Raw genomic sequence first — 27,311 nt, 5'->3', positions numbered from 1 at the left:
GTTCGTCTGGTTTAGCTGATATGCTCTGCTTTTTTGGTTTTGCATTTATCGTGATGATGTCGAATGACTCGAACCAATGTTTAAATTGCATAGTTGGTTGGTTACTTCTCTACTTTTTCTCAATTCGATAGCCTGATAGCGTCTCAATCGAACAATTTTGTTTATTTTCGATATAAAAAAAGCAAGTCATTGCAATCGAAATGTTTGTTTTGCGGTGCGAGAAAAAAAAAAGCAAAAATAAACGTCCCCGGGAAGGCTCGAACTTCCAACCTCCTGATTAACAGTCAGACGCGCTAGCCTATTGCGCCACGGAGACCGCTTATGTTTTTGGTTTTGCATGGGTACTTACATATTCCTGTATCATAACTGTACAATTGATCTAATCTAGCCTTTATTGTATCCAGCCGTTCTAAGCGCATCGCACGGCACTTCGACCAATGTTTTCATGAATTGTTTTGGATAGCGTTTTTAGGATGACTCATATGGAGGGCAGTAGTGGTTATTTGACTGGAAAGGATTATATTGTTCAAGTGTACTTGCCGAAAGTAGACATGTCCGTAAAGAGTCATTCAAAGATATATATCATGTTAATATCAATCATCTCAGTCTAAGGTAGTTTATATGGGGGATTTTTCTTTTTGGGTGTCACCCACTTCCATGAAAGGACCTCATTTTTACAGTATTTCAGCAAGGGCAGCCCGACGCACATGCCCTTTGATCCAAGGAAGACGTGCGACCTCCAACAACGCGTATCTAAGTTTCTAAATTGATTTTACCGGAGACAAAACAGCCCCAGCCCCAGCCGCAGCTAAAAGCCATGACCAATTCAGGACAGACTTCGTTCAACTGCATGTTCGATTCGTGAATCCATGAATTCGAAATCAATGACAACCTATCTACACAGTAGAGTTTTCTGACCATAAGCCGATATTAAACAGTGAATTGCACATACTTGTCAACTCCCACATCTCGGCCTTAAGGACCGCCGGAGTATCTTCATCCTCGAAACCCCCTGCTGCAACCGGCAACGGAAATGGCAGACATGGAACGATTGTCCGTTGCGTGCGCATCATTATACTCGGGATGCTTCATCAGTCTCGTCATGGCTCGTCGGAGTTGTGGTTTCGAGTTTTTGGTAAAGACATCCTCCACGACCTGCCGGAATTCCAGCGCCCACGACTCGAGAGGCGAATCCTGAGCGAAATTGTCCCTGAAGCGTAGCATCGGAGCCTATCGGTTTCGATACAGATTGTGGACTGCGCCTCCCGTTCCAATGAAAAGAAAATTCTCTTCGCACAGCTCGCGTAGCGTCGCACCAACTTTCATCACCACATAATCTCCAATAGTCTGCCTGAGGGTGACTTCTCACCCAACTTCATGGTTGAGCCGTGGGAGAAAAATTGCATCTGAGTTAATCCTGGCATGGTTAGTAATTCCATTGTGACCCGGGTATGATATGGGCGATTTACCCATTTCGCCAGGAAAAATATGAATAACTTCTTTCGCTAATCGGTATCCGTTAGTATCTCATCTCTTTCTATATCACCAAAGTGATTCCATGGATAAAAGCAGGACCAAGTCCTTGGTAGGTGGCGGGTTGTGGCCCACACTCCGACGGGTCTGTCCCAGAAACCGAAACTATCAACAAGGGCTATCTATGTATACATAGAAATAGATGTAAAAAAGAGCCAAAAAACATACAACAGCCGGGATTCGCTGGTGGTCACCCACCCAACTACTAACCGGCCGGCGTGTGGCTTAAATGCGGTCGATAGTAGGGTGACGGCACCTAAAAGGTGCGAGGTGGTGTGAAATCTTGGCGCTCGCGCGACTAGCGTGGGTGCTCTATAGAGGGGTGCGATATTCTACGGGCACTCGCACCCTGGTGCGAAAACCCCTTTCAGGGTGCTAGTTGGCCCACTTGACAACAGGAAACGGCCTAGTCATTGGTGGCTTGCCCCTCCTCATGAAACAGTCCGGCATGTTGGCGCATGCACTTCGCCACTGATACCGCGCATGATAGGCAGCAGGATATCTATGCTCGAGACAAGTAACAGGCCATGGACGACTTAGTTTGTTAGTACCCTTTTGGTGTGTGATGGATGGTTGATTGGTTGGTGGCCTATCGGCTAAGGCTAACTATTACTACCGGGCAGAAAGTGAGGGCGGTGAAGCACGTGGCCCGCTGGGTCCGCCCTCGTTTCGGTCCAAGAGGCTATTTAGGCCTGTTAGCCTCCCACCTCCTAATACACACACACATTCATTCTTAGATAGTTCTAGAGACACGTGATCTTACGTACATGTGAGTATATGGGAAAGAGTAGTTGATTGGGTGGTCGGTCGAGCCGTCCGACCAGCTACCTAATTTGGCCAAAAGAGGGCGGTGAAGAAGGCACGTGATTATCAGGTGCTAAGACATAACCTATGAAGCGGGGTCTCTCGGATCGTAGCTCAAAAGGGAAATCGGGGGTCGATTATTCCGGACTAAACGAGGTCTATATGTAGATAACTAGTTTAACGAAGAGCTGTATTGTCTAACGAATGTATGTGCGCATACGCAACTGATTGAGTGCTTAATCTACAATATGTGCGCACACATCGACTATAAGAATCTCCTGACCGCGCTACTCGGGTCAACCATTTATCCGATCAATCCTTATCAACCTAAACCACCCAATAAATCATGTTTATGGTTCAGCACGTTACTACAAGGCAGATGCAATTTCCATTCTGAGAATAACATGTGTTAGTCAAATGTCTCTATACAGTGCAAATAGTGCTTAGCGGTAGTGGTAGAACAGTAGCTGTGAAAGTGGTAATACATTCGTCCGAAGGGGTATATCTCCTTCAGAGGGTTTGACTAGTAGATTACAGTTGAGGTCACCTAACTGTAGAGCTCAACTGTATTTGATTGATGATTGACTCGTACACCGTCCCAGCAAATCTTAGTCCATGGCTGTGCGGGTGTCAAGTCTACCTTAGACCTATATGTGACTATATACACAACTTGAAGAAGTGATTCTGTGGTATTGGCAGTCCTACATTGATAGTTGAGGAGACCCAGTCACAAGTCTAGCAATCCTTCTATTTGAGACCGTGTGGGAAGTGAGGAAATCCTTGGATACAACATTCAAAGTCATATGTAGGAAGGCAGGGGAGAGGCTAGCTAGGAGGATCTCTCAGAGGGAAGACCTATCGTTTTATCCATAACTGTATAGAGGGGCCTCGTCGTAGCCAGGTGGCGTTGGAGAATCCGCACTGCTGTAGAAAACACGCCCGTTTCACCACTATTGTAAATGTTCTCTGCGGAAATCTCGACACTTGCCCTTTCCGTTTTCGGTCCGACTTCTCGCCGCTTTTGGCTCCCTGAGCCGCCCGGAGCGTACCCAGAGCAAGGTGATGCGTGACCGGAGCGCTCAGGGAACTGCGCCGGAGTGATCTTGGAGTGATCCCGGAGCAACTCGGGGTCGCTCAGGCTAGGATCACTGCACCCTGACAAGGGAGCCAAATAAAACGTGCAAAGCCAAGCCTGCAATCTTACCTCACAAGACCGACCGCTTTGATTTAGTGATGCCATAGAATAGCAAAATGTCTCTGTTTTACAACTGAGGCCCACTTTACAAGTAATAATTACTGCCTATCACTGCCCTGTGAGGTTAAGACCAGTGCAAATTGTACTATTCAGCCTCGTCATCATGAAACACTATAGCCTTGTGCCATGTATGTGCATATTGCTCAATAACAACTCCAAAATAAAGACTGATCACTGATGACAGTGTATTCAAGGAGCCCGTTGCTCCACAAGAGGCATTTAGGACTTCTCTGAGTTACAAAATGAGCTATACATGAATGCACGCATAATTCATTTTTGGGATAGGAGGAGCGGTACTGACTACAAAAGTTGAACCTGGTGCGTGTATCCAGGAGAATTGTACAAGGATAAAAATATGGGAAGGACCATAAGGAACAAGACAATGTCTAAGTCAGGATCAAGAGAGGTCTGAATTCTTTCCAAGCCGTGGCTGACATCTCATTTTCTGGTCCTCTCCGCCTCCTACCTATCTTCATAGCCTCATAGGCAAGGAGATATATCATGCTATGTCATAGATGGAAAGGGCACTGCCATAGTTTTCCATTTATCAAATTCTATTTAAAGTGTCACGACATGTTAATGATGTTAGTCTGTTTGATCCCTTTCTCTTTTGACATAGGGTTATGTAAAGGGCTAAGCCCGAAAGCTATTGTTTAGCTATATACAAAAAGGATTCGATGAAGAGAGAAAGAAGGAGAGAGGGAGAAGCTAGTATATAAAGGCTCGCGTAAATGTATGCCCGACGCGTCGGAGGCGTCCAACGGAGTTATCACGTGCTTGCGAGGACCTGTTCCGAGTACCACTTTAGGCGTAGCCTATAACAATTGTCAAGAGCATGAGCGCTCGTGCTCTGTGACAGTAGAAGGAAAGCCCTAGAACTCAAGTCATGTTGTGACGACTCATATGTGACAGCTTATATATGACGGCCTAACACTGCAGCAAGAGATGATACATCACGAATGCTGCTACTCAGACATGTCGTCAACAATCTCTATAAAAACCCCTTCATTATCCAGATAGATTTCCTCTTCTCTTTTCTTCTTCAGATTCGATATTCTCGTCGATGGCTACAATAGTCTAGATAGGAATTCAGTTCGTTATTATCTACTATTCCGAGCCCGTGACACTTTGTGCTACATATTGCTGAAAAACCTGGTTTGGGCCAAACTGAACCTGGGTGATCTATAATGGACACGAAGAAACATGGCAGCGTTGGTCCAGACTAGGCTGTGCTACTGCCGGGCACTTGAGGTACTATGGAAGTAGATCAACTGGTCAAAGGGAAGGTCGTGTAGTTCAAATTAGGTTGGGCAGCAATTTCGGTCGTTGTAGTCTGGAGGATGTTGACTTGCTACAGTTCAGGCCGACAAAAATCCCAACTCTCACAATCTGACAAGAAACACCAAGATTCATTTAGGCTTATTGAATTTTCTCGTAGATCGATGTTGGTAGAATATGTAACCAGCCTTCTGACAACACATGGCTCGAATAGCGGTGTGCGAATTCATGCATATTACTAGAAATCACCCCGCTTTTTGTCGGAGACGTACGTTGCCAGGTTCTGGCTGTTAGGCAATAAAATCTGAACTTAAGTAACCAAAGTACCTCTCTAGCTTTTCTCATCTTGTAGATAATAACTACCTCTTCACCTCTTCACCATCCCTAAAATGGATGAAAATAACTTTAGAACCTCTGATAGCACCGCGTTCGCGCACCTAATTTGGAGTGCCCAACTTCTACATTACCTGAGTTGTCAACAAAGCCAATCACCTCTATCCCCCTCAACAGTGAATCCCAGTGATGCCGAAAATAGTGACGAAGAATTTGCAAGTGATGTGAATACAGTTCTTGGTCCACCTGATACAGGCATAAAAGAAAAATTCTTGGATTGTCTGGCTGAAATACTATCGCATACCAGAGGATGGCACCATGTCACCGCGACAGGTCTGCGGGAGGGGTTTAATGATGTGGTAGTCGACGTGGTTAGGAATGCAGGTTTTGATACCAATGAGGCAGATCCCCATTCTGCGAAAGATTCGGCTTATTTCGTTAAGATTGAGAATTTCATGCGTACGCATGGTCACAATTATGGCCAAGGAATGCTGTATGAGGCGCTAACAGGCTCTTAGGGAACAGCAAACTCGCCCATCTTTCTATGTCTGACTTTGAAGAAGAAACCATAATCTACAATGCAGCGCGCCTAAAGAAAACATTGTCTGATCTACGCCATGTGCTTACTTCAAAGGCGAGAAAATCCAATTTGCTTCTGCGCTCTCAACCAACTTCTTCCATCATGAATCTTGTCCAACAGGCCTTAACCCAGGGGACGGATACAGAAGATTCCTTAGTGTACATCATACGCTTAGCGTATCACTCAGCACGAAGGCCTAGTGCACACAATTATCTGATTGAAACTTTTGGCAATACCATTGGTGATAGAGGCTGGCGACTTATTCATTTCCTTGCCAGACCAATTTCAGCATGTCGCCTACTTGAAGAAACAGCTCGCAGATTACCTGCATTTCGCAAACTGAAGATACAGGCCCATAGACCCCCATTTCCTGTCATTCTTGATAATAAACACCTAATACCAATCCACGAGGCTTGGGAACGTCTAGGTCTACCGGTAGCCACGCCTTCGACGCGGGAAACTCTGAATAAGTTCAACGACAAGTTCAAAAAGGCTTGTTCCAAGCCGTTCAGCACTCATGCGGAAATTCAGCTGGTACTAAAGTATTTAGACCATTCACACCCGCAGCCTTCACTATACTATCTAGGGTGCAGCAAGAAAGCTTGTCTACTTTGTGAAAATTTTATGCAAAAGTCACCATTACAGTTCAGGACCAGAGGAGGGCATGGAAAATGTTACCCGGCTTGGAGCATAGCTCATTCACATCTCAAAAGCCTGGAAGAGCTTCTGGCAGGGTTTGCCAAAACGCTGGTCCAGAGAATCGTGGAGAGCGATGATGCCTCCAGAAGACTGTTTGGTCAACCTTTAGCTGAATCATCTGTGATATCCTCTCTTGGACGCTCTGTTTTGCAAGATTTTGAACTTCGAAAGCACCTCCTCAACGATCAAAAGCAGAGGAGTGATACATTCCGCACTCAATTCTACCTTCAGTTCGTGTTTATCCCACAAATAACCGTCAACTTGATTTTTACTTACTAATTTTTTTTTCTAAAGAAATGATCCATCCTTAGTTATCCCAAAAAGATCGAAAACCGCTTCCTTTTGTTATGTAATTGAGTTAAGTGATTGCATCATGTGTGGCTCAAACGCCGGTCGCCTATGTACCCGCTGTCAGAGCTCCAGGTATTGCTCCAATGAATGCCAGGCGGCTGATTGGCCGAGCCATAAGCTTCTGTGCAGGAAATATGCTGAGAAGTCGCCACGTCCCTCAGACAACCACAAACTTGCCATAGAGTTTCCGCAAGACAAGTCATATCCATCGCTCATCTGGGTCTATTGTGAAAAACGATTGGACGATTGCAATCGCCCTTGGGAATATGCGAAGGCGGAATCTTTCCTTGGCAGAGATAATCCAATCCTGGAAAGAAAACTTATACAACGGAATCGGCGACGCGATCAACTTTTACCAAACACTATTGAGGCTGTGTTTCGAGACACCTTCCTCATAGATGGCTCAAAGCCCAATCGGAGCCTGTACAGATCACTTGGATCATCTGGAACCACTTCATGCGATTGGCGAGGGCCGGGGATCATCTTGCGGAAGAGAGGGATTGGCTCTGACCCCAGTTTTTATGGGGACATTTCGCTTGCTGATTACCGGCACGTCCTGGACTACTTTCTAAGTTACAGAGATGATGATGTAAAAGAGATTGAGAAGGGGTTCCAGATTGACAAAAGTCGTAACACTATTTCTGGCGTCAAAGTAACATGCTTCGGCACGCAGAAGCTTAATGGGGCTGGGCCTTTTGTTCATGTCTCAGTCGGTCCAACTCACGTTGCACGCGGAGCCTTGTCCTCTGAAGGTGAAATATCGCCAATTTCTTATCTAGTGGGGTTACCTGTGAGAGCGTGGAAAATTTCATCCAATGACGAGTGGCTCAATCGCCCGGATTGGGATTTTAACACGCATCCTGACAGCAATTCCACAGCGTGCAAACTGTTCATGGATCCGAATATTAACAGTCCTCGGTGGGGGTGGGCGCCTTTGCATTGGCAATGTGGGATTGGAGACGTTCTACTCATCAGGGCAGATGATAACGACCTTTCTGTGGATGATGCAGAGCTTCTTTGTCGGTTCTGCGAATGGAAATTACTACCGATGTTCGAAGATGCAATGGGGGCTGGATGGGTGAAGAGGAATAAACAAGAGGTTGTTGATTTCATCACAAGAGAAAACATGGAAAAGTTCAGAGAAGAACTGATGAGCAGGGGACAGGATAATGAAGTCATATAAAAGTGAAGGAGAAAGCCTGTAATGTACCACTTTATCCATCTTCCTCCATGGTATTTCAAAGTTTGATACCTAAGTACATCAAAGTAGTTCAGCAGTACGGCACATCTCCTAGTAACTTCGCAATTGGTTCCACATATCCTCCGATCAATGCCACTGTTCTATCGGCTCCATCACCTCAACCATCGGTGCCTACACCGCCTGTACTGGAGCTGTACACTCTATGTCCGACGATGCCGATTCAATCGTAGTTCGCGGGCTGATTGATGTAATCATGAAGGAATATACCGACTGGCTGCAGTTACAGGTTACCAATTAGAGAAACGAGCAAGACGTAATAAAAGACTGGTCAAGACCAATTCCTCTTTTGCCTTCATCAGGCAGGTTTTGCTGAATAAAGGAAAAGAAGAGGCTCAAGGACTTGTCTTTTTCAGGAACCTCAGTTTTTATAGGGCTAATAAGAGTGACTCGCTTATACTGTAGTCGATGTCAACTGTTTAAGATTCAAAGTGCAGGATGATCTCATCAAAAACTCGAATCGCGAGGTCACACTCTTTAGGCTTCAAGGGGTGTGACGAAAGAACGATAACCCATCTAATCGGGTCTGATATAAAATGAAAATATACATCACGTAAATTTGCGTTGCACTCTCTGGCTTTTTGCTTAGATGCTTTCTTTGACCAGCCCACGCATTTCAGCGCACGGCGAATGCTTCATGTTGTTAATAATACCCCAAACTCGTCCAATAGAAAAACTGCCATCTCATCAAGATACAAATGAGGCTTTTCAACTAAATGGTCACAAAGAACTTGGACCATAAGAGGGGTAAGGCTTCGTGGCCATCCACTTTTATTTGGGGGTGCTGTCACACTGCGAAACAATCGCATGTTGGAGCGATGCCTTTTGATTGTTCGTTTGTGACAGTCGGCAGCCTTAGCCATTTGTGATGCAGTGAGCTCGTTGCTCACTATCATACCGTAGGTCATCTCCCTAGTGGATGATGGAAGTCGGGGGGCCATCTTGACGATGGATATGATCGTTCGCGAGAATCATTTTTGGCGGGTTAGAGGAATGTTGCATTAAGAAACCGCTTGTATAGCTGAAACATGTAATAATCATACGATACGCTCTCCCAAAATAGAAGTTTTCGGGATTATGACAAAAGAGGTTAAGTGCATTCTTGGCATATGGTTTTGAGAACAAGAAAACAATTGTTAGGGGTGACACTGCTTTCGCATCCGAGTGTATACCTGAGCGTATGCGGGAATTCTCAAATAAGGCTGCAAGGCCACGCAGTTCAGTCCACATTGGAATTTCCTGGCGAGGCCCTTACCATGGGACTGCAAGTGAGAGATGCAGTTGGTCTGTCGCCAGGTTCACAAGCAAAATGTGAAGTGGTTTTGATTGTGTGTACTTGTTCATCTCTGCCTTGTAGCGTCACTAGCGTCCAGGGATGTTGAATACACCTGTAAACGGACTTTTTTGTAGTTCCCCTACCGGGTCTTTGCTATCCCGCTCTCACTCCAGTAAGCCAGCTATCAGTTCTATTTTTTCTTTTTGAGTCAAATGTGCAAGCTATCTTCAAGCGCAGACCAATTTCAGAGCTTGAGAACATAGGGTTCAGCTTGGATTCCTAAGAATCTAGGCCCTTTATATTGGCTTTTTTTTATTTCCTTTCTTATGGGCATCAACAGTAAAATGGTGCAACACTGATGTGTTTTAAGCATTAGGCGCTCAGAAGCTATGGGGCATTAGTGATGACCAACAGCGTTGAAATTCAGATGAGTTAACAAAAGACCCTCATGAACAACATGCGCGGTTGAGCCGTACAGTGGAACATTTGTGGGTCAAGTGCCAGCAATAAGCCAATAACATGGCCCCTACTGATGCGGAGAGCTGGAATTGGAATTTGCAGATCACTTGCTGTTCAACAAACGACAAACTGTTGAACAGCAATAAAATCTTCTGGGTCCAATAAACTATCCACTGCTCTACGATGCTCAGAATAGCATGGAATATCATCACTAATTCTGAGTAGTTTGCATTACTATATTTACACTTCAATTGCATTTAGAAAGAGTGCTGTTCACAACTTGTTACTAGACATTTGATAGATGGAATCGAACAGAGATCTGTGCGGATAGAAGGAATCGGGACTGCCAATCAGAATGTAATTTGTTTTTTGAGCACAGTGGTGCAGTGATACGATATTGCCTTACCAAAAGCACACAGATTATCTTTCAAATCAAATCGAATAATACGCTAAAGATATGATATTCCCAACAGAAAATCAATAGCTTTTAAATGACTGTTCTGTATCTACCAGATCACGGTATCTGACAGTGTATAATACCAGGATCTAGATCGGAACCTGGAAGATTCAACTCAAGCTCACCTCACTAAACATAGGGGCCCATTGAATTCGTATTCTGTCAACAGTCGCCTCTCCTCTCTTCTTCATCTCCGCACTGAGCTACTGCAGGGAGCCTGGTGCCTTCTGTAACTATCTAGCGTCAGTTTGACAGAGAAGGCGTCACAGTAGAGGTAATCCTTTGTCACGTCTACCCTTGCTTATCATTATGCTACAATCTTGTGCTACTAAAAGTCCTGTTCCACATCCAGCATTCCAGGCTGACCCGTTTCAAGATTTTTGAAGTGGGGAGACATACTAACTCTAGTATAAGATAGCTGGGTCATCTTTAGGCAATATAAAGATTTCTCTAAGCTTATTACCTCGAACCTTTCCTACTGATATTTCGTATTTTTATGCGGCTCAAAGCGATCCGGCCCCGATAATTTCATTCAATATTTGCTTTAATATTCGTTGCTCTGTCCTGGCCTATGAAAAGTGCTATCGAAAAAAATTCGTGGAGCGTAGAGCTCCAGGACCTTGCCACCCCGGGTCGATCTTTGGCCTGCTCCCCTGACTATCAGCTAGTGGCCTCACACTCTGGGAAGACTATCATACTCTTGGACTCCAAGACAGGAAGGAAGCTCCATGCACTCCAGGGCCATTCTGAACATATTAATTCTGTGAACATCTCCCCAGAGGGTCAGATTGTGGCCTCGGGTTCTGATGATAGAACTGTCAGACTCTGGAATGTTAATACAGGTGAAGAACTCAAGACTCTCCAGGGCCATTCTGATAATGTTGGATCTGTGATCTTCTTTCCAGATGGTCAGACAGTGGCCTCAGTCTCTGACGATGAGACTGTCAAGCTCTGGTGTGTCGCGACAGGCAAAGAGCTCCGGACCCTCCAGGGCGATTTTAGTTACTTGACAGAAATGGTCTTCTCCCCAGATGGTCAGACCCTAGCTTTCTTTGGCATTAGCAGAAACATTTACCTTTGGGATGTCAATTCAGGCCAGGATATTCGAACCCTCAAGGGCCATTCTGAGTATATTAATTCTATCGTCTTCTCCCCAGATAACCAGACGGTGACATCACGTTTTGATGATGGAAGTGTTATGGCCTGGAATGTCAAGACATGCGAGCAAGTACCTGCTTACAGGGATGATTTTGAAAGATATTTCAAGAAAGACCCATAACTCTATACCAATGGTGGTTTTTCTGGTGTTTCGCCGGTGGGTCAAATTTAGCTAGCCCAGTCTCGAATAACAAGACATGCTGCTATAACGCAATTCCAAAAATTTAACAGACCGTTACTAGTGACTATGTAAACACCAAACCCGAAATCTCTACTCGGTTTATCTATGAGACCGACTTCGCTTTCCTATGTAAAAGATGTCTCTTAACCAAGACATCGGCTGCCTGCTGCCATGAAAGCTAATACCAGCATATGTTTCGTAAACAAATACCCCATGTCTTCAATGAAATGCGCATAGGATCTTCCAGATTAGTTTTTTGTTACTTTCTCTATTCATTCTGTACTAAGTATTTCTTACGCTGGCTAGAAAAAGAGGACATGAGTATTTGTAATGCCAACTGATTTATCTACTCTATATGCTGGGAATATAGGGTCTGAGTTTAGATACTTCAACCGTGCCATACTGAGTGGAAGACGAACAAAATTCGCCTACTTCCGGAATACCCAACGACAACGTAAGGATATCAAATGCCATTTCAGCAAACCCAGGCATCCCAGATAAGGGGGCAAGAATTTCAGAACTATATCCCTAGCTACCAGGTAATTCAGGGATATACCAAAGCGTCCTTGCTACCGCACCTAAGCAACCAGTATGCCTTCTGGAGCATACACCTACTGCTGGATATGTGGCTGGGTCCAGAGCATTCCATTCATGGTATGCCGTGGATCGTAATCCGTTACAACGTTGGCAGCGTAAATGACGGTGTGATATGTGGTTGTGTGCAGGCAATTGGTACATTGCATTGCCATAATCGGTCGGTGGAAAGTTAGATGGAAATCGATGATTGATAGTATTCGGCGGTGAATATGTTTCCACCGAACTTTGCAGGGCGTTTGATTCGTCCATATTTCTTGTGACGCTAAGCATCAAGTGCTTGATCCTGCCGGGCACAACTTTCCAGATGAGCCACCTCTCTTGGAGCCGCATGGTTAACTCGGGAAAGTCCCACCGTACCTTTGACAAAAATCTAACCATACTCCACGAACGTGTTTCATAGCAGAGGCGTGGAAATCGCGATCTATGTGATTTTGAATAGAATTGGCAGGGCTGATACCAAGAGCGACTCGTTCTAGTAGAAAAATGTGCGTCTTTAAGAGTTGCTTGTCAATCTTTACAATCTCCACAACTGTGTTGAACAAATAAACGCAGCATGTGCAAACCAGCTGTACATGGGCCATGCACAGATGTTAAGATCTTTTCGTTTTATCACCCATTCAACAACAAGAACTACATTTTATATAAATCGGCGTGGTTCCAGCTGAGCATCGGAATTCAACCCAATTAATTTTTCCACTCTATCTATCTTTTCGAGCGTCCGAAATGGTGAAAATTGCCATTTTCACAGCCCTACTAGCAACCATAACAGTCGCCCAAACCACAACACCGGCACCAAGCACAACCATCCTCTCCATCTTCGAAGAAAACAACTCCCTCAACGCCCAGGTCTTTAGCAACATGGGCGGCAGCATCGTCAACGTCGATGCATCTAGTAACCAAACCATTATCGCCATAAACTGTGTTCAAAGTTTACTAGCATATTGTTCTTTTTCATCATACGTCCTGCCTATGACAATAACCAGCGGTCCGTCGACGTTTGCCTGGAGTATGAGTTCAACCGCACTGTCGGGCTCGGTTTATTCCATTGCCGGGCAGTCACAGAATTGTGCGGTAATTGGGTCCACGCAAAGTGCGAATTGTTTGATATATGATAATCACTGGCATTTGAATATATCTACTACGTCCTTGTCCAGTACATCTGCGACTGTGGAGTTGAGTGCCGCGCAGATCACGTATGATCTTCTCACCGTTACGGCTGGCATTGAGAAATTATCACCTGATTCTACGGCTTCTGTGTCGAGTATCACTGTTACAGGCACTGCCACTAGCTCGACTGACCCCGGGAAGAATAGCTCCAAAGCATGGATCGCAGGCCCTGATATAGGCGATGTGGTGGGGTGTACATAACTAGTCTCATCAAAGTTGTAGGCATCTTCATATGCAATCCCATGCTGGATCATAGTGATTTGTACGAGGTCAAACCATTACATCCTAAATTGACTCCCATACCCGCTTTCCTTTTTTGTACGATTATCTCGGTCTGTAAAGTAAGCTCGTAATGGACCCCAGATGACTTCATTATTAATGTTTCTCTCGTCAAGCAACTTGTAGTTTGATTATACATGTGTGCAGTTATTGCATATGAATTGTTTTCCTCTTCAAGCAGCTACACTTGTAATTATAGGATGGGACTTCATTATCTCCACTTGTGTTCCAAAATCTGACATCCTTGTTCCTAATCACTTCAACAGTTTAACTTGTACACCTTTCATTGCGTTCTGTATGTTACTCATAGTGATTGAAAATCACTAGCACGAATACTGGTAAGTCTCTCTTTAGGGAGATTGCTTAAGCCATAGTAAGTGTATTTTAGTGGGACCCGACTTAAATCGTAGGAAGTAGTTCAAAAATAAACTAGATCCTTATACTAGTCTGACCTGACTGAATATTGGTTGTCTGGTGCTGTTAGTATAGGAAGCATATCTAAGCTCTTAGTCTCACTAACAGTTAAGTAAAATACATTGATGACATATATGCGACTTTTATGATTTCTGCAGTTTAATGCTAGTACTGTTGATAAAGCTTAAGATGGCACAAGCTGTTTGGTATGACGGACAACGGAAGGAGGAACGAGATAGGAAGCCCATGAATGTTCCACAGTGCGGATGAATCTGGCGAAGCTGTAAGTCCTGGATATGAGTGACTTACAAATTCCACAATATCTGAGAGAACAACTGGAACACATTGCAAAAGGCCTTCGTATTCTTCGAGATTGCCAAGACCTAAAACTTGTTGGTTATGAACTGTTCCAATAAATTGCCTGGTGATGAGATGTTCACCCATAAGTTGTTAAACTTACATTTGAAATGGTCAAATTGCTATTGCTGGGAATCTTCCATTAGACCTATTTGTGGGAGGAACTAATTCTTTTCAGGTTGAGCAACTACCAACTTTTCCTCAAGAGGTACTCTTGATCTGCATAGAATACTTCTTAATTACAATGCAGTATCACTAGCGCTGATGTTGCAGTCCAACATATGTTGGTGCAATGTCATTTCTGACCGTATTAATGCTGGCAGAATAACGTGTTCAAGTCGACCAAGTCTGCCAGAACAAATGCTGTAACTATCTGACCAACATCAACAATTCTTTCGCATTGCGATAAGCTGCGCTGAAAGGCTACATCTCTGTTTACTATGTCATCTGTGTCTTTCAACAAGCCAATGCCTAAGGACATATGGACATGGCAGAGTGCATTGAAGATATATAGCTTTCTATCGCCACGTGGAGATTTGTTCTTGGACATAGCGTGATACAGCTAAAAAGACTGATAAATAACAGAGAGACCTGCAACCAGATTGGCATCCCATAGGAAATAATCATGGCCAAAGGATCTTCGACCCAAGATGTTCGGCAATATATGAGCAGGAGTGAAAGTATTGTTAAGAGGGGAAGTCCTTACGCAGAGACTGGTCGTGCCTATGTCGGATTAAAGTCATCAGGGAGTGGGATTTGTGCCATTGAAATGCGCAACGGAGTCCCAGTCTCATTCATCAGTCACTGTGCTGTTAAAGAGGAAGACCATGGGGTGAAGTACCTAAGGCAAGTAACTCATACGAATTTGTTGGGCTTAAAGGAAGTTTATCTGAAAGATGGCGTCGCCTTCTTCCTTTACGACGCATGGGGTATCACACTAGACGAACTCCAGCGACTGTCCCATGTGTTCCGACTCGGTGAAGTGGAAGTTGCAACTATTTGCAAAGGGGTATTCCTCTTGAGCTGAATCTGTGGGAGGGATGAGTTGTAAACAGGCTAACTGCAAGCAGATACTTCAAGGTTTGGAATATATCCATAATGACCTAGAAATCTGCCACGGAGACTTGTCCTGCTCCACTGTCTTGATCAATGACGGAGGTGACGTAAAAATTGGTCAGTATTCGATAAAACATCCTCCATATTAGTTAACTATAAAGCGGTATTGACGAATTCTTGCAGCTGGCATTGGTGAAAGCATGATTCGAAAGTCCTCACTTCAAGCAAAGTTTCAAGATATTAGGGCAGTCTGTAATATTGCCCACACTCTTCTAGGTCATGATAACATGACTGGGGTACGGGGCACCTTGGGTCTCCTTGCCGTAGACTTTATTGCCGCACCACCGGACGTGACGGTGGAAAATCTCCTTCAGGTACATCTAGGAACAAGCAAAGCATCAATCATAACGCTGAAAATAAGATTCTTAGCACTCGTTTCTTCAAATTGCTGTACCACACTGTGTACGTCCGGTTAATATTCTTTGTACTATTGCTGGGAAAGGTGATTTTTGATGAGACTTTGCATTACGTCTGCGGCCAGAACAAAGTTGGTGTGGACAAAGCAGTGCAGAAACTTTGCTTTCTGTCTCCATCCAACCCTTCTGGTTCCTGAGTCGTGTTAATTCAATAGCACCTATATTCAGAGATTGTCACGGGCTCGGAACAGTAGATAATGACGAATTGAATTCCTATCTAAACTATTGTAGCCATCGACGAGAATATCGGATCTGGAGAAGAAAGGAAAAAGGAGGAAATCTACCTAGATGATGAAGTGGTTTTAAACGCAACGTTGGCGACGTGATTGGGTAGTGTTTGTGATGTATCATCCATTGCCGTAGTGTTGAGCCGCCGTATATGAGCTATCATATGTGAGCCGTCACAGAGATTAATGCCAAATATTCTAATGCTACCATTGAATTTTTGGCTTCATGGACTAAAATTAGGGCAAATACGGCACATCAAAGTAGTAATAAGGAAATGCCACCTCGGCAGCTGCGCAGAGAACCAGATTAGATATGTTAACATTGTTTTTAACTAGTTAATTAACTGTCAGATACACCCACGAAGGACCCTGTGGACATCGAGGTTGGCCACATAGAGCATGTGGCAAGCCTGCACGGTGATGGCCGATATGGTTTCCCATATTATTTATATATGGAGTCTTTTTCGAGCCCTAGATCGCGAAGACATACTATCTGTATATGGTTACTCCAGTATCGCAGGTCTGTTTGGTCGTGGAGCGGTATAGCACCGAGCAAACATGGCCTGTAAGCTGCATGTGCCTGTATTATGAAAGTTTTATAAATATTTTCCCCGTCTATCATGAGGTTGTCTCAATTCACGGTATTCTTAACATCCAATCAACCTCGAAATAGCACGAAATTAAGAGTCCTGGCAGATTGCAATTATTGGTCATATGACACACAGCAAAATATCATCCACATCAGAAATGGCCAAGGTTGCAAGACATAGTGAGTGATCTATCACTAGTTCGGCAGTGCCAGATTGCCCCTATTCCTGATGGCTGGCCATCAAGCACCACCCCTCCAAGAGTCCCTCCAGTGCTTGAAGCATTTTTGTGATTACCTAATTGAAGAGCCTGGTCGTTACGTTGAAGAGATGGCTATCTTCCTATGTGACGAATTTAAAATACTGTCATGATCATCTAGTATTAAATGTGCCCTTTCCTGAGCAAGGTAGACGAAAAAGAAAGCCCAGCAGAAAGCAACAAGCAAAGTATCAACATCAGCTATCTGAGTTTTATATCAATTAGTTAGTTTTGTCCACAAATCTGGCTGTGACAAGCGAGCTGGATATAAATATGGACTGGATGGTCTCCACTTGGCGTGACGCCATTTCAAGTCTAATTTCCATTGAGACCAGCGGTGCCACATACTGCCAACATATGCGCTAGATGGTGTTATCTTGTCTCGCATTTTCAAAGGCTCGACTGATGGTATGTTTTTGAATCTTTCATCCAGCAGCTTCTCCAGCACTGTGGGAGATGGCCAGAACCCAAATCCGTCTTAATCATGGATAATGCGTCTTTTCATCACTCAGACTGAGTCAAGCAGCTGTGCACTGATGTGCAGGAGTTAAGCTTTTGTATTTGCCACCCTACTCACCGCACTTCAACCCTATTGAGAATTTTTCTACCGAGCTGGAGGGTTACGTCAAGAAAGCTTAATCAGAATATGAGGAAAATCCTGATCAAAGGTTTCATTCTTTCCCTCGGTGGTGCGTTGATGATGTTGGTGTGAGAGAGGAGAGCGGGAAGGTCACTTTTGACATGCAGACGTAACATTAAAGGAGATCTGAATAGGTTTTGCATTTGGCCATGACTAGTGACGGTGTTTTCCAGGCTAGACGTATTGATTATGGATTTTCACACTCTTTCTTTCTTTGGGTTCACGAAGGAACTCTATCCAATAGTATCTTTCTCGGTCGAATCTTGCGTCATTTCAGATCATCCAGAGAATTGGAGGCTTAAAATAAGAGGAAACCCCAGCCCCATTCTCAACCTTTCATTTTCATATCCCTTTTCCCGCTTCCATTATTCGATTTCTGTTTAAGCATCTTACTTGAACCAAGCTATGGAAGATCGCGCCCAGCTCGAAATAGAACTGGAAAGCCTTCTTGATTACCACTTTAGTGACCATAATTTGTTAGAAGAGCTCTTACAAGCAGCTGGATCTTCTGTTTCTGATCCTGCGGTGCATGGAGATCGACATGGTAACAAACGTCTTGCTCTCCTCGGCGACTCAGTCTTGTCAACGGTCCTTCTAGAGCAGTGGTATGAAAGTGGCCAAAGCACCGGGAAGTCGTCAAACAACCCGGTCCCCGGGATTGAGACTAACTCCCAATAGAGGATGGTAACCGCCTATTAAAAACACATGCAAGCAATAATGTGTTGAGCTCTAGAGCAGAAGAATTGAAGTTGGATAGGTACATTATAAAAAACCCCGTTCATCATGGCAGTGTTCCAGAAGGTACTCTTTCTTCTATGGTTGAAGCGATCCTCGGCGCTGTTTGGATTGATTCAAAGAGAAATCCAGACGAAGTCTTGCATGTCATGAAGGAAATGAAATTGTACTAGTTTCCTAGCATCATCAGGATGTAAAATTAAAATACCAGAGTAATTTACCTTTGTGGAAACACGCGCAGATTTTGATAATGGTGTAGTAGTAGTAATCAAGTTTATTGTCCTTACCGAGCCCTATGGGCTATGAATAATATGTCGCCTTCCATACCGATTCAGGACAATTTCTTCTTGTAAAGCTGATGTAGCGAAATTTACAATAGAAGAGGGATACCTTATGCCAGTCGCGAGCGGGAGTTTACTCCGCTTTAGGCCAAATGGGCGGCCCGTGGGCCAGGCCAGGCAGGTCTACTCCTATACCCCAGTAGGCCTTCGTAGCCAAGGTAATGGCATAGAGCCGAATAGTAACTGATGGTGCTGTAACAGGCGTTGTTCATCAACAGCCCGAGATCAAAACATTAAATATTTGTATTAGATATAAGATTATTGTACAATTCGCATTTACCAGACCGTGGCCGTTTTTGGCAACTCCCCCGTTCGGGTTTAGCGTCGGTGTCTCGCGCATCAGATGCGGTTTAGTGTGTATTATATTAGGTTTAGCCTAATACGCTATACTATGAAGGGAACTGCCGCCTGTCTCCGCCTTCACATCGTCCGCTGACTATATAAGACCGCTGGTGCGTCGCTTGACAACCACTTCTCATTTCCTTTACTTCCCTCACCAACGCCGCCTCCGGCTCCCCATTATGTGCACCGGATCAGACCGTTCCGGTTCCCACCATCTCCACTCATCAGAGATGACCGCACAACAACAAGGACCGCTCCGCCTCCATCTCCTCACCTTCAATATGCACGTGTGAAACCGTCAGGCAGCCATAAACCGCCTCCATGGTACGAATCACTGATATTACTGGATGACACAATATGATCCTGCGGTCATCACATTATGACCTGAAGGAACGCCATTCAAAGGAGTTCTGCTGGCCGGCCCATGATTGTGTCCAGCTAGGCGGCGGTGCTTGCTCTGAATCATCCAGCATCGGCAAGTGTTGCCTCTGCAAAGCAGCCGGATCTGAACACCAATGGCAAAAACGCTCCGTTTATGCCGCTCTTCCTGATAACGGGTCTTTGGGAATTCGTGTTGCATCACCCGGCCAGGGCCTGGAATTGTTGAGCCATTTGGCTCACTGACAAGTGTTATTTCCGCAGAGTCAGCTGAATTTGAACACCAATGGCAAAAATGCCGCGTTTTTGCGGCTCTTCCTGACAGCAGGCCTTTGGGAGTTCCTGTTGCATTACCCGGCCAAAGCCTAGAATTGATGGGCCGTTTGGCGCGTTTTCCGATTGCCTCAAGTGGGAAACTGATATGCCTGATTGGTTACATTCGGGATTCATCATGCTGAGATATTCTGTTGCAATCCTGTGATTTTTGGAACCGTTCATACTGCTAGCAGCCTGACTTGGGCTGACTCTCAAGAGGCAATTATGTGCGCAGTGGATCCTGCGTTGTTTGATTGCGTATCTCTACTGTTGGATTTTCCACTTATTGATAGGGGTATACGGAGGTGAACTTGTGATTATGGATGTAAATGGCTGGGTCACTGTTTTTATTTTCACTGATCAGCATGCGGGTCGACGGATTTTGTGGTCTCTGGGCTGTGTGCCATTGTGCCAGGTCTATTGCATGATATTTGTGCTTTGGGCTATAAAATCCTATCTTTCCGTCTGAGAGTATCAACTCTCCCCATACCATCATCGCCTCCCTTTTCATTTTCTGCCTCTCATTTTTGATTCTTTTAAAGTTTGTTTTAAACAATGAATATCAGCCTTGATAATATCAACTTCTGCTATCAACTTCTGCTATCAACCTTCTCCACCTAAACCGCGCTCACATGTCTTTCCTACTTCTCGTTGAAGCCGTACCAAGTCCCTTCAGTTCCAGCACGCCTGTCACCCCCGACTAGTCCCATTTCATTTAAATCATGTGCCCCCCACGATGGCGAACATTCCCGCCCAGAATGGTACACCAGGAACCTTCCAACAGTCTCAAGATCTGAGGGTGTCCTCCAGTGGGACTACAACGGCAGTTCGCAATGAATTTGATATCGAGTTTGAGGACACTTGTCCGGTAGAAAACAGCTCGATAGTGTCTGAGCAGGGTACAAAGACAAACAACGCCCGTGGCCACCAGGGTAAGAATGTCAAGGATATATTTTCGAGCCAGAACGCGCCCTCAACAATTGGTATGCTCGACCTACAGTGGACACGCCTCATAGCTTACCAATGTTGGACATGTAGATTCAGTGGCAGAGGCGACACAACTACAGACCAATGATGGTGATGGTCGTGAAATTGTGCATCATGGACCGGCTGTCGAAGTGGACGACGTCATGCAGGAGCAGTCGCATCAGCAGGTGTTTCCATCGATGGAGACCGCCAATTATTCAAACTTGGAACAGGTTGGAACTGAGCAAGAGTATCCAGGTACGCATGATTCACCAGTGGCTTTTTAAATTTTCCTAATACACAATAGACCCTCCAGTGGCCACTAGTCTGGGCTTGCCTGAAGATCACGTTGAGGCTTTTGGAATTGGCCGCCAGAGCAGTGCAAGAATGTCACCGCCAGTATGTAGCAACTCATACGCGCGGATCTCTCAGTCGCCTTCAATGGGCGTCTTGGATAACACACTGAACATCGGAGGTGAATCTCGAGCTGAGAATATTCAGTCTGAGGAAACGGCTGTCGAGGAATCTAAAGGCGAGGCCACCCCAAGCCATGAAGATGAAAATGCAATGGATGAGGTGAACATTACTGAAAGCCTCCGATACAGCAGCCTTGGGGTCGAAAATCCAAGTGCCGATACGGGTGGGAGAGATGAGAGACCCGATGACAATGATGGGGAAGGTGCCGCCTCCGGTTCCAAGCAAACCCATCCTAACATACCTTTGAAAATACCTGCAGGTCGCTTTCTCTCTCTGTGTCGTCATCCACAGGCAAGACCTGGAAGGGCAAAACAATTCCCATCCATTACCGAGATTACGCCGATCTGTCAGCCAGACAGTCAAGCGACAAGGACCACTAAGGAACCTGCACCCCGAATGGTCTGAGGTTGCCAAGATTCCAAGAATAACCACAATAGCGAGAGTAGTCCGGCAGCAGGTGGGCTAGTTGAAGATTCTTCAACGTCGGTATGCAGACCTAATGGTGAGCTAAAAGAATGCCCAGCGAAGACGCGCAGGCATCCACCGAGGGTGAAGACAACAGCTGGAAGCACTTCATCCATGGCCAATGATGCTACTAGAGAGCATTTGTGTCTGTCCCAGAGACCACAGGACAGCAGCATTGCATTCATTGATGGAGCACAGGAGGTCTTTGGCTGGGGAATTCTACGTATCCAGCCCCATGGCCCTCGGAATGCGTATATCATAACATTTCTCCCAGATGTCATTCCACCAGCGTCTACACCATCAACATCTGAGATGCCTTCTGAGAAGTCGTCCGATTTGAGTGACCATGGCCCGGAAATTTCCGCAAGGGCGCAAGTGGCTGGCAATATGCCAGGTATACAAAATGACATTCCCATTGACCCTCTAATTCTCACTGATAATGGGCCCTGGGAGGCAGGAGATCTGCGTCAACCGTCCCCGCAGAGTGATAGTCCTACAGTTTCGGAGATGATATGTCCATATCCAGACCCTCCACCCGTTTTCTGCAATGCACCGGACCAGCAAGACTCCATCTCAAAGGGGCAGGACGGTAATCCTAGGTCAATTAGCCCCCCTCACACCAGGGGTCATCAGCAGTCCCCTCACTCCTATCTCAGTACTGAAGCCGGCATTTATTCTTCTGAGAGCCCTCTTGATACCTCGCACGGCGACAAAAAGTCTAAATCTCGCAAGCGAAAGCCGCACCAATCACATGAACAATCATCCAAATGGGTCTGAGGTCTCTCTACATCTATTGCAGGGGAAGATTCATTTTCGGTGCTTCGTTCACACTTCCTGTCTTTACCGCTTGACGAACGTTTGCAATTTCTTCCTTGGTTGTTGGAAGGCGCGCTACCATGTCACATTCATAGATCTGATCCGATGAAATCCGGGAACAGATATGTGCGGTCAGCAAGTCGCTTGACTCACCCACCTGATTACAGTGAGCCCCATGGGAGCTCCAGGAAGGGTATGACATGGTCCCGTGAAGAGGTGGACCTTCTGCTGAAGCTAAGAAGGGATGAGAGACGGCCTTGGTCAGCGGTGACAAAGTTATTTTCGAACTGATTTCCAGGTCGAACTCAGGGCTCAATCCAAGTATACTGGAGCACGACCCTCAAAAATATGGCAGATTCACGTTCCACGGGGCCGCACTAGATAGATTATGTTTTTGCAACGGTCTCACAATTTCATGAAACTATTAAATATTCTAGCTTGGTCTATGAGATGCCCTGGCCTATCTTCCAACCAAGAGACTGTACTGGTTTCCGTATACATTATAAAAGTCCATCTAACGTTCTGGCTAATGGGATGAATGTAGATGAAAGCTGATCTAGACACCATGGCGGGCTGAGAGTAGAAGCTGAGCCAGATAGCTAACAGTTGGCAATTGCAAAGGCGGACCACGTTTATCCATATCTAGGGTCCATGCTGAGAGTGTCGATTCCTCTGTAGGTGATAGTTTTTGGCAATTAGAGATCTTTTGCATGCGTGAAGTGGTTCCTTGTAGTCGTCTTCGCAGAGTGGTTTCAGGCACATCAAAGGCTACAGAAGCTGCCTTTTTAGTTTTAAATTGACCATTCTTAAAAGCTCTCAATGCTAATTGCAGTCTTTCTTCCTTAGAAACAGAATTCATGATGTAGAAGTGGTAGAGAAGAGGAATAGGGGGTGTAATTCGGAGATTCGTAGATTTGGCGCCGCTCGGTCAGAAAGTAGTTGGGTTCGACACGCTAAAAGCTAACGCCACGCACTAGCGTGCCAAGGCCAGTCAGGCGTGTGGAATATGGCTCGTGCACGCAAGCGCCACACGTAACTTCATTGTGTAATATTCTTACCGTTATTTAAATTTCAGAGCTTTTACCATACCTATTGCCAACTACGATGCTGGCTAATATGAGTGCTTTAAAACAGACTTGAGATTACTGCTTAAGCATTGATTATAATTTAAATTAGTTAATAAATATTTGCAAAACAATTATTAATGCTATTCAGCAGTTTGACGGCTTACGTATGTGTATGTGTATGTGTAGGGAAAGCGTACTTATAGTATATATATCTCTCCGGTTCCCGTATATAGTGATTATCTGGAAGCTCAGTTACAACTACTTAAAAAACAGTTATTAAGTACATAAATATATGTATTAATGATTAATGCTGTCCTCCATTTTCTAACTCTAACTCACGTAGCTCACGTTCTCTTTTCTTGATTTCAATCTGCTTTGCAAGTAATTCGGCCTTTAGATTGTTTATCTTCAATTCCTCCTCCAGGTTCTGTAGCTCTGTATTTTGATATTGCTCATGTGAATTAGCTGTAGCAACTCGTTGGAGACTAACTTGGGATGAGCTAGAAAGATAAAGCAGTTAGTAAGTACTTTATAAGTAGCTGTCAAATAGTTAAGGACTATTTAAGATAGATCTTACCTTGATCTAGCTCGAGAGCTCCCTCGCCGGCTCATGCTCCCCCTTCGACTTGGAGTTCGTTGCAATGGTCTTCCGCTACTAGATGAGGGAAAGAAAATATGATCTTGATCTTGATCTTGTATATTCAACTCAGGTGAGTTAGATTCTGTTTGTCGAGCTGATTCTATAAGAGTTAATCAGTTTATATGTGCTTCTCAAGCACTTGCAATTGGGGTTTCAAGCTATAACAATAAATACATACCAGATCGTGCCATATGTCTTAGAAAGCTAGCCTCCAAAGTTTGAGTTGCATAGCGGTGTCGAAGACCATATGAATTATAGCTTCGATTCTGCTGCACGTCCTGTATATCTAGCTTCAATGATCTAGATGTATTTAATGAGTGGTTAGTAAGTGCTTTACAAGTGGTTATTAGGTACATACTCAAGAATTGCTTGAAGCAATGTCAATTGCTTTCCACGATGATTGGATTTATTATGAGTTTGTTCAACAGCATTAGTACTCTTTCGCACCATATCAAAGATATGATGTGGTATAAGAGAACAATACTTATTGAGACCTGCTGCAATTACCGCACTCTTTTTATGACGAGCCCAGTTCTGAATTGCAGGATGTTCATGTTCTATAAATAGTTAGTTATTAACTATTCAAAATTTGCATTTGAATTAGTTAGTAAGAAAGTACTTACTGATTAACAGATCACACCATTTATGATAGTCCTCTTCAGACTCACATTCTAAAAGCGCAGCCATGCGTGTCCCGATGTATGGATTAAGAGAATGAGTTTGAAGAGTTTCACGAATCCCTCGTAGGAAATGAACTCGACATAGAAGAAGAACATTCTTTAGAAGCCATATACGTGAATGGTGGTCTGGATCAATCTCCATTAGAAACTGAGCCAATCCTATTGCCAATTAGTTAGCCGCTGCTTGATGACTGATTGTGAAATGGCCAGGGAGTGCCTATTAGATACCTTCAATTTGCTTATTGTCCATATCCATTACCAGAGCATGAAGACCAGTACCATGTAGGGCACGAAAGGTAATCCTCTTGCCTGTCAACTTATACACAATATGATAGATCTTCTTGAATAAGATATAATAGCCCTCTGTAGTGTCTTCAGTTGTAAAGACACGACAAAGAGTCATAACTAATTAGCCAGCAGTTAGTAAGTGGTTAGTAAGTGGTTGAAAAGTACTCTTACTTACTCTTTTTCTGATCTGCTAAATATGTGGCAAATACCACCTCCTTCATCTCTTTTGATTGTACTCGTTTGAATGACATATCAATCTCTATAGAAGATAATGTATGAAGTAATTCAGCTTGCTCTTTCAGTATGCATATTATCATGATCTGATCATTTTGTTGATAAACTTCATGTATGTACTCCTAAATGTTAAAAATTGATAAGTTATTATGTAGTTATAGAGTACTGAACAAGCAGTTATGAAGTACTTACCTGAAGATCTTTGTTCTTTCCTAATTCGAACATTACACCATTGACATTCTGACCAGCTGGATAATGGAGAAGTCTTTGTTTTCGAATGACAGCTTGAATTGGGTCCATATTTGAGAAACTCTCATGAATTTGCTGAATTGTATGGCAATTATGCTCAGCACAGAATGATTGTAATGCTGGACTTTTAAGAAATGTACCTAAAGCCATTTATCAACACTCATTAAGTACTTATCAGGCACTTAGGAAGCACTTACCCAGTGTCAAGCTTGGGCTCCGAGCCTGATTTATCAATTGCAGAATTCCATTCATAATTTTTGCAGGTGCCTTTCGTGGAGGTGGAGGAACATGTGTATGAACACCATGAGACATAAAGACAAAATATGGATTTTGACTTAAATCAGTGGGAATTAACCAATGGAAAGTCACATTACATTTAGCATGTACTAATTTTCCAGGTCCCTGAGGATGATCATATGCTGGAGACAATAAGTACTTAGCAAGCAGTTTTTAAGTATTTTATAAGCACTTACCACAATACAGTGACTTTGACTTGATCGATTCAACAGCACCGCACTCTTCCATATCCATAATAATTTCATTATTCAACAATCCCTCAAGAAACTGAAGGTGCACTGAGCCATTCTTTGGAACTCTATAGGTATAATGACCTGCAGGGTCTGATGGTGCATTGATGCATCTAACATAGAAATCGAAACCACCTAGAGGATTCTATAATTGATTAGCAACTATAATAAGCAGTCCATAAGCACTTAGGATAAATAATTACCGGAATGGAGCTTTGGGTTAACTTAGGCTGGCAAGAATTCTGAAAGTGATAACAAGATAGTTGATTTTTAAAGAGATTTTTTGCTGATCGATAAAATCTATTGAATCATAAGTAGTTAATACTTGATAATGGAATGCTTGATAAGTACTTCTTACCTATATGCAGCATCTTTGGTTGTATCTCTTTCCATCTCATGAATGCGCTGTCGAATATCTTGCAAAATTGTCCATAAATCATCTGTAACATGAGTGTGATGCATATTTTTCAGTTGTATACCGGCATATTCACAGATCTTTATACCAGAACATCTATAAGAGGAGCTAGTATATGATGTTCCTAGGAATGAAGAATGGCTGGAAGGCCGGTTGCGATAATTTTGTCGAACACAGTACTGAATCTATAAAGTGCTTAGTATCTGCTTACCAAGTGCTTGTAAGGTACTTGTGAAATATTTACACTGTTAACCATGTCCTCTACAGTTTCCCTCTGTTGATTCGGCGGCACATTTATAACATACCCATATCCATTAGGATCAGTAGATGGATATTCCGGAAGATCACTTGTATATTCTAATTTAAGGACCTTCAATGGCTTCGTTGAGGCATCAGTTAGCTGAATAAGAATATTTTCTTCCTTCTATCTAGTTAGTGTCACGGGCTCGGAATAGTAGATAATAATGAATCGATATTCCTATCTAAACTATTGTAGCCATCGACGAAAATATCGAATCTAGAGAAGAAAAGAGAAGAGGAAATCTATCTAGGTAATGAAGGGGTTTTATAGAGGTTGTTGCCGACATGGTTGAGTAGCAGCATTTGCGATGTATCATTCATTGCTGCAGTGTTGAGCCGTCATATATGAGCCGTCATATATGAGTCGTCACATAACCCCCCTCCTTAGGCGGAGT

General features: G+C 44.0%; 9 protein-coding genes and 1 non-coding gene across 10 annotated transcripts; 6 read left to right on the top strand and 4 right to left on the bottom strand.

Moving 5' to 3' along the window:
- Nucleotides 1-242: 242 nt before the first annotated feature.
- Nucleotides 243-316, bottom strand: EURHEDRAFT_t75. Its single transcript has one exon. It is a non-coding gene; the product is annotated as a tRNA-Asn (tRNA).
- A 2,642-nt stretch (nt 317-2,958) lies between these two features.
- Nucleotides 2,959-3,732, bottom strand: EURHEDRAFT_53434 (uncharacterized protein). Its single transcript, XM_040787285.1, has one exon. It carries the CDS (start codon nt 3,575-3,577, stop codon nt 3,167-3,169), a length of 411 nt encoding a protein of 136 aa, XP_040638950.1. The 5' UTR covers nt 3,578-3,732; the 3' UTR covers nt 2,959-3,166.
- Nucleotides 3,733-5,259: 1,527 nt separating this feature from the next.
- On the top strand, nt 5,260-8,016 carry EURHEDRAFT_455543 (uncharacterized protein; the record flags this gene model as incomplete). Its single annotated transcript, XM_040784280.1, has 3 exons — nt 5,260-5,662; nt 5,704-6,712; nt 6,777-8,016. The coding sequence occupies 3 exons, from the start codon at nt 5,260-5,262 to the stop codon at nt 8,014-8,016; spliced, it is 2,652 nt and encodes an 883-aa protein (XP_040638949.1).
- A 2,351-nt stretch (nt 8,017-10,367) lies between these two features.
- EURHEDRAFT_412070 (WD40 repeat domain-containing protein) lies at nt 10,368-11,687 on the top strand. Its single transcript, XM_040781810.1, has one exon. It carries the CDS (start codon nt 10,855-10,857, stop codon nt 11,560-11,562), a length of 708 nt encoding a protein of 235 aa, XP_040638948.1. The 5' UTR covers nt 10,368-10,854; the 3' UTR covers nt 11,563-11,687.
- Nucleotides 11,688-11,954: 267 nt separating this feature from the next.
- Nucleotides 11,955-12,594, bottom strand: EURHEDRAFT_412069 (uncharacterized protein). The gene is made up of 2 exons (XM_040781809.1): nt 12,577-12,594; nt 11,955-12,515 (listed from the first exon to the last, which is right to left on the bottom strand). The coding sequence occupies exon 2, from the start codon at nt 12,466-12,468 to the stop codon at nt 12,151-12,153; it is 318 nt and encodes a 105-aa protein (XP_040638947.1). The 5' UTR covers nt 12,469-12,515; nt 12,577-12,594; the 3' UTR covers nt 11,955-12,150.
- A 14-nt stretch (nt 12,595-12,608) lies between these two features.
- EURHEDRAFT_412068 (uncharacterized protein) lies at nt 12,609-13,694 on the top strand. The gene has a single exon (XM_040781808.1). The coding sequence runs from the start codon at nt 12,943-12,945 to the stop codon at nt 13,585-13,587; it is 645 nt and encodes a 214-aa protein (XP_040638946.1). The 5' UTR covers nt 12,609-12,942; the 3' UTR covers nt 13,588-13,694.
- Nucleotides 13,695-15,061: 1,367 nt separating this feature from the next.
- EURHEDRAFT_455647 (uncharacterized protein) lies at nt 15,062-15,968 on the top strand (the record flags this gene model as incomplete). The annotated part of the gene is made up of 3 exons (XM_040784290.1): nt 15,062-15,445; nt 15,507-15,609; nt 15,676-15,968. 3 exons carry the CDS (start codon nt 15,062-15,064, stop codon nt 15,966-15,968), a joined length of 780 nt encoding a protein of 259 aa, XP_040638945.1.
- A 2,118-nt stretch (nt 15,969-18,086) lies between these two features.
- Nucleotides 18,087-18,589, top strand: EURHEDRAFT_455378 (ribonuclease III; the record flags this gene model as incomplete). Its single annotated transcript, XM_040784268.1, has 2 exons — nt 18,087-18,329; nt 18,362-18,589. 2 exons carry the CDS (start codon nt 18,087-18,089, stop codon nt 18,587-18,589), a joined length of 471 nt encoding a protein of 156 aa, XP_040638944.1.
- Nucleotides 18,590-20,528: 1,939 nt separating this feature from the next.
- EURHEDRAFT_377351 (uncharacterized protein) lies at nt 20,529-22,477 on the top strand (the record flags this gene model as incomplete). Its single annotated transcript, XM_040778956.1, has 4 exons — nt 20,529-20,775; nt 20,831-21,016; nt 21,066-21,437; nt 21,759-22,477. 4 exons carry the CDS (start codon nt 20,529-20,531, stop codon nt 22,475-22,477), a joined length of 1,524 nt encoding a protein of 507 aa, XP_040638943.1.
- Nucleotides 22,478-24,381: 1,904 nt separating this feature from the next.
- On the bottom strand, nt 24,382-26,663 carry EURHEDRAFT_455830 (uncharacterized protein; the record flags this gene model as incomplete). The annotated part of the gene is made up of 10 exons (XM_040784304.1): nt 24,382-24,523; nt 24,582-24,780; nt 24,847-25,062; nt 25,132-25,308; nt 25,367-25,547; nt 25,618-25,814; nt 25,872-26,060; nt 26,148-26,346; nt 26,405-26,501; nt 26,560-26,663. 10 exons carry the CDS (start codon nt 26,661-26,663, stop codon nt 24,382-24,384), a joined length of 1,701 nt encoding a protein of 566 aa, XP_040638942.1.
- Nucleotides 26,664-27,311: the final 648 nt, after the last annotated feature.

Source organism: Aspergillus ruber (assembly GCF_000600275.1).
Source record: "Aspergillus ruber CBS 135680 unplaced genomic scaffold scaffold00012, whole genome shotgun sequence".
Lineage (NCBI taxonomy): Eukaryota > Fungi > Ascomycota > Eurotiomycetes > Eurotiales > Aspergillaceae > Aspergillus > Aspergillus ruber.
The sequence above is the reverse complement of the archived record's forward strand: the minus strand, read 5'-3'. Positions and strand labels throughout refer to the sequence as shown.

Excerpts from the sequence above, each read along its gene's own strand:
- EURHEDRAFT_53434 (XM_040787285.1), bottom strand. The coding sequence starts at position 3,577 with ATGGCATCACTAAATCAAAGCGGTCGGTCTTGTGAGGTAAGATTGCAG.
- EURHEDRAFT_412070 (XM_040781810.1), top strand. The coding sequence starts at position 10,855 with ATGAAAAGTGCTATCGAAAAAAATTCGTGGAGCGTAGAGCTCCAGGAC.
- EURHEDRAFT_412069 (XM_040781809.1), bottom strand. The coding sequence starts at position 12,468 with ATGGACGAATCAAACGCCCTGCAAAGTTCGGTGGAAACATATTCACCG.
- EURHEDRAFT_412068 (XM_040781808.1), top strand. The coding sequence starts at position 12,943 with ATGGTGAAAATTGCCATTTTCACAGCCCTACTAGCAACCATAACAGTC.